This window comes from Leptopilina heterotoma, unplaced genomic scaffold, assembly GCF_015476425.1.
Source record: "Leptopilina heterotoma isolate Lh14 unplaced genomic scaffold, ASM1547642v1 Lhet_212, whole genome shotgun sequence".
In the NCBI taxonomy this organism is placed as follows: domain Eukaryota; kingdom Metazoa; phylum Arthropoda; class Insecta; order Hymenoptera; family Figitidae; genus Leptopilina; species Leptopilina heterotoma.
Genome location: NW_025110930.1, coordinates 1,509,040 through 1,522,215, shown reverse-complemented (window position 1 = coordinate 1,522,215; position 13,176 = coordinate 1,509,040). Strand labels below are relative to the sequence as shown.

Sequence of the window (13,176 nt, the reverse complement as noted above, 5' to 3'; positions counted from 1 at the left end):
AAACTCTTTGAAAATTCGATTTTTTAACTCTAATAAAATTAATTTAAAAAGTTAATTATTTTCATATTCGATTTCATAAAATTTCAATTAATTTCATAATTTATTTATAAATTTTTGTTAAAAATTCAATTATATCTTTAAAAAGTTAAATTAAAATGTATCAAAACTAAAATTAAAATAATTTTTTATATAAATATTTAATTATTATTAATTTTTTTACCTCCATTGAAATTTGATAATTTATTAAAAAAAATTTTTTTTAAATTCAATTATTTTTAAAAAATTTAATTTAATTTCTCAAAACTTAATTTTTTAAAAAGTTTTAAATAAAAGTATTGAAAATTTAAGTAATTTGTAAAATAAATATTTAATTATAATTAATGTTTTTACTATAATTGAAATTTTCAAAAATTTTGTTATAGAACATTTTAAAATTGTATTATTTCTGATAATTACAACTTGTTTTTAAACGAAATAATTTCCAAGTTTAATTATAATAATACCTAAACGTACCAATTGTCGAGGATGGCTTCTGTTGTCGAGTAAACAAACTTTGAATTTTATTTAAACATTGTAGCACATTGTAAATGAAAAAAAATGATAAATATTAATTTTCTTATGCGTTATAAATGTGAAAAAATATATTAATATTATATTCACAAACAAATGAGACATTTTAGACAATATTTTCTGGTTATTACCATGGTAACATCGACAAATGGGACACCCTCGGCAATTGGTACACTTACCCTATTAAGAAAATTATTCTGAAATTTAATTATTTTCAAAAATAGAATTCAAGTCAATTTTACTGATTCAAATTTCAACTAGATGATTATGAGTGTATCTGTATGTAAATTAATTTTGCAGATTTCTGTTTTATCTCTTTCTCTTGTGGATGAATTTAAATTCTGCATTGAATTTAAAATTCTTGTTTCAATTTAGGAGATTCACAGATAATTTTACGTTGATTTTTATCACTATTAGAAACACGGAGACGGGGTTAATTTTTAAATTATTTTTAGTAGAATTCTGTCTGTATGAAAATATTGTCAAAAACAAGTATAACAAGTTTTAAAAAGTAGATAAATTTAAAAACTTACATATTTCGATGAGTATAGTACTCTCCGGTCGCCATCTAAAAATATAATAAAGATCTTTGTTAATAAGGTAAAATAAATTCGAAATAGTAAAATAATTACAAAATTATTAAAATTAAAATCTAATTTTAAAATACACGAAATAAGAAATATATTTTAAATTGCAAAATTTTCAAAACGCACTCATGATACATTCTCCGAGTTGATTTCTCATTGTGATTGAATTTTTTAATAAATTTGCGACACCAACCCGAATTGCCGCATAAATCCAGATGTAAATTTAATTTTGGGCGTACCTTTAAATAAAATTATTTTTTCATTTTACATATACCTAGGCTTGTCATCATCGCCCATACCATATTGAAAAAAATGAAAATAAATTTTGTGACCCAGTTCATTTGCTCTTAACACACAATAAAAAAAATAATAATAATAATATTATCTGAAAGGGGGCTAAGGCAAAATGAGTAAAAGGATACGCACAAAGTGCTTTTTATTTGATTTGTAATTCCCTCAACTTATACACAGAGCAACCTTACAATTAGGGATATTCGATGTGTGGATGCGGTACGAAGTATAGTATGTATGAATATTTTAAATATGTATCTGTACATTACTCGCACACAATAAGAAGGGGTATGAACGAACATCGTATGGGACTGTGGGACATGGTAGTGCAGACACTTGATTCCTTAACTGTCCTTGAACCTTGAGAAGCAAGCCAGACTTACCGTTAGTATACCCAGATCCTTCTATTCGTAAAGAGTTAGCCGGGCGACACAACATTTTTTTTAAATAGAAAATAATTATTCAGATACTAAAAGAATATTTTAAATACTTATTTAAGTGAATTGCAATTCCAATTTTTATTACTCCGCAAAGTGATTTTTTAGTGCTTTCAACAAAGTTTCAGAAATATATTTTTATACTTCGAGAGACCGGTTGCTGAAAAGAAAGGTAAATTTTTGGGAGCGAAGAAACATTATCCTTTAAGAAGGGCCAAATAATTCCAGATGTTTCACCTCTTTTACATCTTTTCAATCATTTTTATTTATTAACTGTATTTTTATTTTATATTTCATTTTATTAATTTTATTAGTATTCAAAAAGAATGGAATTTTTCTATAATTAGATTACAATTTGTACATTTACAGTTTCAATGGTTAATATCACTTAAGTGGGACATAAATTTTAAGTGCATTTAATTATATTTTAAATTTATACATACATACAGTGTTTATGTGTGTAGGTATAATTTACAAAAGTATTAAAGAATTTTTATTTTGTTGAAATTAAAATAATTTTTAAAACTACATTCTGAACTCTGTGCTCCGAAATTCATTTATATGACTTTAAATTTCGTAAGCTGTATAAATGGAGATTAAAATGGCGTGAAAAGAAGGTAGTCGTGAAGATCTATAGTTTATGGAATGCAGGGCAGGTATAATTTACAAATGGTAAAGATGAATCATCTTTCGAAGCAGGGGATAGAAATTTAAGACATCCTCTCCATTGATAAAAAGTCTACAAACTCTTTGTTTACTTTAATTCATTATTTCCATTTAATTTCATTATTTCAATACTAACGATACTTTTTATTTCCCTAATAAAACTATTTACAACCATAACTAACACCCAGAAAAAAATTTGTTTGGAAAAAATTTTTTTTGAAATCAAATGCAATGCATTTGATTAATTTAACAAAAATTTAACACAATTTTCTCCTGAGTGAAATTACAATTTGCCTTTTGTTAAAACCGTTTTTTTAATTATTTAGGCACATTTACGCCTTTTTATTATGTTTTTCAGTAAAAAATAATATCTAAATTATATTCTTATTAATTCTCAAGAATTTAGAATTTACTTATCAAAATGTATAAAAAGTTTACTGAAAAAAGCAATTAAATTTGATAAGGTTGAAGGATAAACAAATTGCATAAATTTATTGTCAACCAACGGCAAAACTAACTTTTTAATTGTCTTGGAGTTTCAGTAGTAAAATATAATTTTATTATTGGACTTGCCTTGCTTTTATGTTGGTCATTCAGTTTTAAAAATCAAATACTAATATTTTCTTCGACATATTTTTTATTCTTCTGACTTGAAGAGTTTATGTGCTGTGTTAAATTAATCTAAAAAAATTATTTCCCTAAAACTTGAAATAGAGTGTGCCATTCGAAATTGGAATTTATTTACAATTCGCAGTAAACTATAAGGTATCAGAAAGCATTTCAGCTTGAATTTACATCAAAACAGGTTGAGATTAATTTTTTGAAATAATTTTTTGAATTAATTTTTTAAATTAATTATTTCTAATAAAAGTTTTTCCGAATCGAAAGTAATTTTGAAAAAATAATCCTTTCTTGATGGTTATTTTAAGACATTTTGATGTTAAAATAATACCCGATAATTTACTGTGCAACCATTTACTAATGTTTAACAGCATTTTTCGAAAAACAGCATTATTATTCTGATGAGGGAACAAAAGTTTGTAATATTGAAAATATATTTTGTCTGTAGATGAATTCTCCCGACCGAGAAGTTTACCGCGACCCGGATGTTGTCAGAGCTGAAGACAGGGTTGACGAAGTGGTTCACACCGATACAGCCAGAAAAATGCTGTCAATTTTCCGACAAATGGAGGAAAATGCCAGCAAGGAAGATATTCCAGATGGACCCAAACCTCTTAAGCGATTCACTCCACCACCCGAAGACAAATTCTCAAAACCTACCGCCTCAGAATCTGAAGATGAGGAGGAGGAAGAAGCTGAGGACTCGGAAGACGATGACCCCAACTACGTCAGAGCTTCCGATAAGGTTTTTATTCTTTTTATCAAGACTTTTAAGTAGGGATCACAGAAAAAAGGGTTTTTTTAATTTCTGAAAAGGGGATTTTTCAAACTGAGTTAAAAAATTATTACATTACAACAAATTTATTTTGAAAGATTTTTCACTTTTTCTGTTAATTGCAGCTTTTTGAATCAGACTTTTTTACTTTTCGTTATAAGCCTAGTTTTCCTCTAAAATTTCATAAATTATACAATATCCAAAATAAATTAAGGACATAAAGAGAATGTGTGTGTGTGTGAAGATAAGAAATCGTTCTCGATAAAATACTAAGATTAATATTATATAAATACAGTCTTTATTTTAATTCATTTTTCTAACATGGTAACAGTCCGTGATCGTGTCCGGTTTACTAAGAAAATTTCTGTTTAAGTAAAAAAAAATACGTGTGCTAATACAAAATGTCGAAGAACGGCGATGTGAATATTCCTCTGTTCAATGGAGAGAACTATAGATCGTGGAAAAAGCGAATATCATTATTCTTAAAATTGATAAAATGTGAAGATGTCATAGAAAGATCCAAACAAGAAGAAGACAATGACGAATGGGACAAAAAAGATTTGAAAGCCATGAATTATATATATAGCGCTATCGCAGATAGACAAATAGAATTTGTATATGAGAAGACTACAGCGTATGATATAATTGAGACGTTCGACAGTCTATACTTAGAAGAGTCCAATGCCAAACAAATTGTGTGTAGAGATAAACTAGAAAGATTAAGACTTAAAGATTACAATGATATGGCAACATTTTTTACTGATTTTGAGGAATCTGTAAATGAATTAAAAAACGCAGGTGCAAAAGTTTCTGAAAAGGAGAAGTTAAATTATATGCTGAACACTTTACCTGATCAAATGGCTGAGTTTATTTATGAGAAATGTAAAATTCAAATGACTGAATTTGAAAACTTGAACATGTTTGCTGCTTTTGAGAAATCTGTGAACGAATTAGTAGACGCGGGTGAAAAAGTATCTGAAAATGATAACACTTCACTTGATCAAATGGCTAATTATGAAAAATGTGAAAATCAGATAGCTGAAATAAAGAATCAAGAAGACGAAAGTCCTGAAAGAAAGTCAAATGAATTTACGCCACGAGGTCGAAAAGGAGGTGGAAGCTTCCGTGGACATCGAGGAAGACAACAACAGAAAAACAGCGCCTGGGTTACAACGGTTAAACAACATGCGGTATACGATTCAGAGATAGATAATAGAATCATTGTCGCTAGACATATTGATAAATTGTAGAGGAGAATATAAAATGCACTGCTTTAAACGAAAATTAATACTGATAATGACTAATATTATAAAAAAAGGGATTTAAAAGGGGACTGTGATCCTTTAATTTTAAAACACATTTTTTCTAAGGATATCAAATTGAGACAAAAAGCGTACAAATTTCATACGCTTTTTGTCTCAATTTAATATCCTTAGAAAAACTAAACATAAATCTATTTAACAGTTATTAATTTTTTCCAACAGGTGGAAGATGAATTTCTGAAACAAGCACAGAATGCCGCGAGAGCTAAGACTTTGCGCGCAAAATTCGAACATTGGGAAACGACCGATGGCAAATCGACAAGCCACAATGTTGCGGAAATGGAAATTGCTCAAGGCACAGGTGATCAAAATAGTATCGAATCAGCCAGCAGCTTGAGGGCTCGTTTCGAGTCCCTAGGATCACAGACTACTGATAGTCCTCGCACGCAGAAGGTTAAGGTCAATAGATTTGTGGTGAGTACTCATTCTTAATTACTCTTTGCAATAATAAAAATTTTAATCTCAAGATTTATCAGTATGTAAATATTAATAGTGCAACTCAAGTGTTGTATTTAAATTGATAAAAGACGGAATCTGATAAATCTTTGAGAATTTTCAATAGGATAACTCAAGTTTTTTTTACCTTACACCTTCTGGCATGTAACTCGAATTTGAAAAATCTAAACAATTAGTTTTTATAGCACAATAACTATCAATTTAGGTTTTTAGAGCGATCATTTTACGAAGAGAAAAAAGTTAATGGACCTAATATGGAAGTAATTTCCTTGAATAAAAAGGCAATTTCCTCTAATTGGTCAAATATTAACGGTTCAGCAATTTTTATAATTTGATATACCACAGTAATGCCGCAGGATATGATGCTAATTTATAAAAAAACAAAGATTACAAATTTCTAATAGGAAATACAAATTTTTTCAAAACTCCAATATTTTATTAGGTTAAAATTATTGTCAACTTCGAGTTACTGCCACCAAAACTGCACGGTGTGTTTTTTAAAGCGCACGGCTTTAAACTAAACACTAGAATTTCTAAACACTTTAGAAATATAACACAAATAAATTAGTGTTGTTAGAAAACTGTGTGTGTATTTTATTGTATTTTTTTAATCGTTGATTTTTAGTTTGAAACTAAAATATCTACTATGACGATCTGTAAATGTGTACGTCAAATTTTTTTTGAAATCGAATAACGCATGAAACTATATTATTCTTCATAATTATAATTTGTTTGACGTTCACATCATTACATATATGCAAATTTTGTTAATTTTACTTTTATAAAGTTCGCTAATTTTATATGCGTGCATGAATAATTTTATAGCTAATTGAATAATAAAAAATTTTTATTTTAATTTTCGAAAAGCTTCGCACGTTTTTTAATATTGTGAATATTTCCAAGTTTTTATTCCGCTTTTCGGATTTTTGTTGCCGTTTGATGTTTATTATTATTTGTATAAAAAAAAAGAGAAAACAAAAATTATCAAATGACGAATTATAATTAGATAATAAAACATGATTTTGGAATGTAAATATTTGTCCTGTAATTTGCCTGCTGTGGTTTTAATATTGTGTTTGTGCTTAAATTGTTTGTGTGTTATAAAAATTGTTGCTGCCGTGAGAAATGTCTCGACCATGGAAAATCTCTCTCGAGATCAGAGAATTTGCATGGTTCTGTTACACCTTTCGCGGCATCGCAAAAGTTAATCGAAAGACAAAATGGAATTACGTGATCTCTTCATTTTCGAGCAGTAAGACCCAAAGAAGACTGCTAGAAAGGGCTTTCGGCGGAAAAAATGATTAATCAACGAAATCAACGAAGACAAAGAAGTTACTGTTAAAAGACGAAAGCCTTCAAAGGATTAAGGAAAAAGGTCCTCTTCACATCGAAATGGAAATAAATGGAAAAGGCCATAAATTGAATTAGTGATGACGATTATTCTAATTACAATATTATATAACTCTTTACGTTATTAGAGATCATTTAAATGTCGGCGTTATATTAGTTGTTTAAGAATTATAAATTTTAGAGTAAAATGTATCATAATGTGTCGCCTGCAATGTTAAGTTGCAGAACCAATAACGCATTGTAAGATCTGTTGTACTCTGTCATGTTAAAAAGTTAAGTTACAAATTATATTACATTGTAGTTGAAAACCGGAAAGAAAACCGAAATTGTTAACTTTTATTAAAAAACATTGAGACTCTAATTTCAGATAGATAGAAATATTTCCTTTATTTGAGAATTTTAAACACCAAGAAATGTTATTTTTGACAAATCAGAGTTAAAACACATATCGAGCTTTCGCGTCATCTTTGACAGTTTAAAAAAGAAACTGAAAAGGATATGGTTATTAAAATGTTATATTTATTTTAACTTTTTATTAAGTAATGAATTAATTTAAAAAAAGTAATTGATTTCTATCGAGAAATATTCATTATTTCTTTTCTACGTGCTAAGCAGGAAAAGGTGTGATTCATAAATTGATTTCTATTAAGAATAAACAAATTGTATTTCTATTAAAATTCTTAGAAAATGTATTGAATTTAAAGAAAAATATGCCTTCATCGAGAATATTTCGTTAAAACACACTTTATGAAAATAAATTATATAAATTTAAAAGACACAGGAAAATTTATCAAATTTTTGTAAGAAAAAAAGAAAAACAAGCGCACAATTCTCAGGGAAATAATCGAACAAGCTTTTATATGTGAGCAAAAGTTTCTTCTGAAAGAATTATGCTTGTATAACTTATCTTGAAAAGATTCTTTTTTGATATTAAAAACCGACGAAATAATATATAATTTAATAATTTATCACTTACAATTTATTTTGTAAGGCTAAGTTTTATTTAATGTCAAAGTAAATCTTATATAATTAAAGGCAACGTTTCATTTAAGAATTCAAAAAATTGTAATTAAAATGATAAATTGGAACATTTTCTAAATTGAAGAATAATTGATATTTGAATATTATAGCAATAACCACCAAAGAGTACTATTATAACAAAAAAATAATGACAAAGAAGTGTAGATTACGATTAATCAAGTTTTACATTACTATTGTCTAGTCTTCCGTGCTCTTTCACAATATTTTGCAAGACAAAAACTTCCAAATATTTTGCAACAAAATTACGATATATAAATTAAATATATATATAATGTAATCTTCGAGCTGGACGTGATGAATAATTGTATCATTATTTATATGTAGTAGGTAAAAATTGCAATTCTGCATTACAACAGCGTGTATACAAAATGGCGTTTCAAAAATATAGATTAGAAAACTTTTTATTTATAAATGCTTGAAACGTATTTACGCGTGTACAATGTATTATATACAATTCATTCGCATTTAATCGAATTTGAGAAAAAAAAATTATTCTATCTTCTTAAAATATGAGAAAAAGAAAAATTCACGAAAGAATAATCTTTCGGAGAAGAATATTAATGAAAACATCCACGAAAAAAGTTATTTTTTTAAAAAACCAGTTTTCTATACTAAATTTATGTCTGAATTTTATATTATTTATATATGAAGGATAATTAATTTAAGACGGATTTAAATTATTTCTATATCAATATCTGGAAAAATATCAACGCAACATACACGAATCATTGTGTGATATTATAAGATTATTAAAATTTTATAACGAATTGTAATTAACCCCTTTGTTGCATAAAAATATTTTATAAAAGACTTTGTCAATGTTCAATTTTTTTCAAAGCGACTATACAGAGAACAACGAATAGAATTGGCTACTAAATATACTTTATATAATATTTCTTGAAATAATGAGTTTGAAAACGAAGGGGTTAATGGTATGATGATGTTAAATTTCAAACCTCGTAACTCGTATTTTCAGTGTGTTTCTGTTAAATGTTTTTCTTTTAAGGAAAGTGGAATTTAAAAAAATATTTAATCCTATGGAAAATCTCTTCGAAATTTATAAATTAAACATGGAAATAATCCAACAATTACGAACAATTCGTTTGTTTACGTTTTATTGTAACCAGAATATATTGAGTGATTTTTTAAATTTACCTCTTTATTGTAACATCTCATAGAATATTTGAAATTGATAAATAAACAATGTTTTTTTATTATCGGTGCGTCAAACATAGTGATTGTAAGTCATGCTCCTAAAGTTCCGAACGTTCAAATCAACGAAATTTATTTATCTTTGTTAAATTTAGTATCTATTATATTTTGTTTTATTTTTTGTTAAATTTATACTCACACAGATTTCTTAACATTTTGTTTACTCCATTTTTTTCAATATTTTACACTACAGTTTATAATTTTATTTTATTGTAATTTTATTTTGAAAAAATTAACAGGAAATCCAGTCAAATTGCACAGAAGTTTGTGAAAGTTGTCAGAAAAAGGTTTATCCTTTGGAAAAAGTCGAAACAAACAACAAAATATTCCATAAACATTGTTTTCGTTGTCTGCAGTGTAATTGCATTTTAAGGTAAGAATCTTTAATTTTCAATCAACTTTTCATTTCTTCTTCAATTACTTTCTCAATCTAATGCTTTTCGATATTAATGAAAATGAATTAACTTTACAGAATGGACACGTTTACTTTGAACAATGGAAAGCTTTATTGTATACCACATTTCAAGCAATTATTTATCACGCGAGGGAATTATGATGAAGGATTTGGAGTTGATCCTCATAAAAATAAATGGGCTTCAAATGCTACAAATTCACAACCAGCACCAACGCCGATTACTGTCTCAAATGGCGATCTGTGATGCATTTTTTTTCAATAAGCTTGGATTCCAAACTTCTATTAGTATTTTATTGGTAAAAATTCGATGCTTCCAATTCAAATTCTGCTCAAATATTAGTCGACAGAAATTAATTTTTTTTTTTTAAACAAATGTATTGATATTAATTGTAACTTACGGGTGCTTTAAATCAAAAAGCCAAGAAAGAATGTTTGTAAAAAAATATTTCTGTTGAATTTGCGAGCACGTCGACTCTTCTAACTCGCGATAACAACGAAATTTTATTTTTAAATAGTGTATTTAAGAAATCGACTCATAAATAATTTTCTATTTTTAATAATACGACGAAGATGGTATCTTTTTTAAAATCGGCTCCCGCGATATATATAATTATTTAAAAACTATAATATGCGTGCAATAAAATGTAAAGTAAAGAAAAACTTATCACAAAAAACAAAAGATTTTCAAAATTACGCGACACTATATATTCTACAATGATGTGTGAACAAAATTTCTAATCAGAAAAAATCTAATGCGTTTTGATATTAAAAGGAAATTTTATTATTAAAGGAAATACGAATGGTTTACACAACCAATTTTTTCACAAAATCTTTTGTTTAAGTGTAAATAATATTAATTGCACTCTTTACAGTGCAATTGAAATTAGGCCAGGACACGCTCGCATTGAATTTGTATATTAATGTGTATATTTAAGATTTTTTAATCCAAGCCCGAAACTCAACACGTTTTAAGAATTCCCGTCGCAGTCTTTCTTGCCAATTTATTTAAAAAAATCGAGTGTTTCGTTTTTAATTTACAATTTATGAAATTACGGATCAACTTTTTACTATTTTTTTTTATTTAATAATGACGGATCAAGTATGAGAGAACATGTTATTTTCCATATAAGTACTTGTGGAAAAAATTTTATTATTCAACGCATTAAATTCTTTCTGTTAAAATTTACTCAGGAAAGTGTAATGAGAAATTAACTTCATAGTCACAAAGAGAAAAGTGACTCTATTTTGTGCGTTCTTTTAAATTACTATAAGTATTAATCAAATATCGATGTTATTTACATGCTAAAACTGTTTTATTTATTACCATTTCCCTTTTCCATTCCAATATTGATATTAATTTATTTAATTCTTTTTTATTTTATATTTCCTGCTTTCTGCAAAAATTTACAACATATTATATATTAATAAAAGATGTTTTAGTTCTTCTGTTTAGCCTAATGGCCAAACAGAAGAACTAAAACATCTTTTATTAATATATAATTTGATGGCTTCCAAAAAATATTGAATTAATATTATATATTTGAAAATTTTTTCTTTAATTATAATTATAAACTTTTTCTTAGTTAAGAAATCATTTTTTTAATATAAAAATATTTTTTGATAAAAAGTATAAATAAAAAAAAGAAAAAAAAACTTTGAACGAACGAAACTTTAGGATTAATGTTTAAATTAAATTTAATAAATCAAGAAATCTTTTTTTTTTCAAGAGACACTTATAATAAAAAGATTTTCTACCCTTTCCGAAAATGGTTATAAAATCTAATTGAAACGAAATTTGACTCGTAACATAATAGATGTCGTTGATATCAACCTCTTTGTTGTACGACTAAGTTTTTCACGTGTTTAGTGGTCTTTATTTGTTGACATATCTAATTGTAAGTTAATTTCATTGTTTTATTGTTACTTTATTATAAAACTTATGTTACTTTCATTATCTTTGTCTTTTCTACTGTCTCAACTAAGTTTTTTAATATCTTGAATATTATTAATATAAATTATTCTTATTATAAATATAACAAACATATAATTATTTTAAAGTGATATAAATAAATAGAAAAATAGTGAAGTTAGAAAATACTTTTTAGATGGAAATTTGCATTGACAGCATCGAATCAGCAAAAAATGCCATTTCTGGCGGAGCTTCACGACTTGAAGTTTGCAGCGCATTGTCAGAAGGTGGACTAACTCCTTCCTCCGGACTAGTATTTCAAATTCAAAAATTATCCACCATACCCATTTACATAATGATTAGAATAAGAGCCGGAGATTTTGTTTACTCTCGAGAAGAAATGAATGCCATGATTTTTGACGTTGAAACATTGAAGAAATTAAACCCAAATGGATTTGTTTTTGGAGCGCTGACAGATGATGGAGAAATTAATAATGAATTCTGTGAGGAAGTATTGAAAGCTGCCCAACCACTTCCCGTGACATTTCATCGAGCTTTTGATGTGGTTAAAAATCCTCTTGAATCTTTAGAAATTTTATGTAAACTCGGTTTCGAAAGAATATTGACATCTGGTCAAAAGAAATCGGCACTTGCAGGCATTTCATTAATTCAACAGTTGGTTGAAAAATCTCGAGGAAGAATTATTATTATGCCGGGGGCCGGAATAACTAGAGATAATTTAAAAGAAATTAAGAATATATCTACAGCTGATGAATTTCATGCATCGGCAAAAAAGTTTAAAACATTTTCTAAACAATCGGATGGTGTAAAAATTGGTGATGGTGTCAATTTTTCTATAATGGTTACTGATGAAACATTGGTAAGAGAAATGGTGAATATTCTTGAGGAAAATCGATGACCATATTCTCAACTATACTCACAAGAAATATATTTTCAATTTTTTATTTATATTGCATTACGATAACTAATTTTAAAAATCTGCTACCAAACTTATCTCTGTTTTTTAATCATAGTCTATAATTTATTTTATCTGATAAATCAATATTTTATTTTTATACAATTAACTTCTGCTCCCAGTAAATTTTTTTGTAACTTTTGGATTTTTTCGTTTATATCATTCTAAACAAGAACTTCAAAATTTCAAAGTTACAAAAAAAAAAATCAACTGGGAGGTAAAACTAATGCAAATCCTACGTGGTTCTTTATTGAGAAAATAGTAAAATTTGACAAAAATGCACAGAAATTCCAAGTAATTTAAATATTTCTATAAAAGTAGTAAAAGTTATTTATTCGTCTTTTCCGTATTTCTTTTATAAGTCTGAATATTATTTTAATAAATAAACCTATTGTTTATAAACTAATAAATAAATCTACTTTTTATAAATATGTAATATGAATAGAAATAAAAATTATTATATTTCCTTAGCCGATGATTTATTTGACATAAAAACCTTCTTAAAACAAATTATTCTATGAGTAACTCATAGAAAAAATGTCCTCAAT

General features: G+C 26.8%; 2 protein-coding genes across 8 annotated transcripts in view; both read left to right on the top strand.

Annotated features, from left to right (window-relative positions):
* Positions 1-11,051, top strand: part of LOC122501725 (probable GPI-anchored adhesin-like protein PGA55) — a 61,473-nt gene extending 50,422 nt beyond the window's left edge. For 6 of the 7 annotated variants that reach the window (XM_043611435.1, XM_043611433.1, XM_043611439.1 and 3 more), the window contains 4 exons: positions 3,621-3,917; positions 5,432-5,683; positions 9,568-9,701; positions 9,801-11,051. In XM_043611435.1, coding sequence (XP_043467370.1) covers positions 3,621-3,917; positions 5,432-5,683; positions 9,568-9,701; positions 9,801-9,987 — 870 coding nt within the window. In that variant the 3' untranslated portion in view covers positions 9,988-11,051. Of the gene's footprint in view, positions 1-3,620; positions 3,918-5,431; positions 5,684-6,978; positions 9,334-9,567; positions 9,702-9,800 lie in introns of those variants that run through there. The other variant, XM_043611440.1, reaches the window with a different exon arrangement.
* A 516-nt stretch (positions 11,052-11,567) lies between these two features.
* LOC122501599 (copper homeostasis protein cutC homolog) lies at positions 11,568-13,060 on the top strand. Its single transcript, XM_043611190.1, has 2 exons — positions 11,568-11,638; positions 11,849-13,060. The coding sequence occupies exon 2, from the start codon at positions 11,849-11,851 to the stop codon at positions 12,569-12,571; it is 723 nt and encodes a 240-aa protein (XP_043467125.1). The 5' UTR covers positions 11,568-11,638; the 3' UTR covers positions 12,572-13,060.
* The last annotated feature ends 116 nt before the right edge of the window (positions 13,061-13,176 follow it).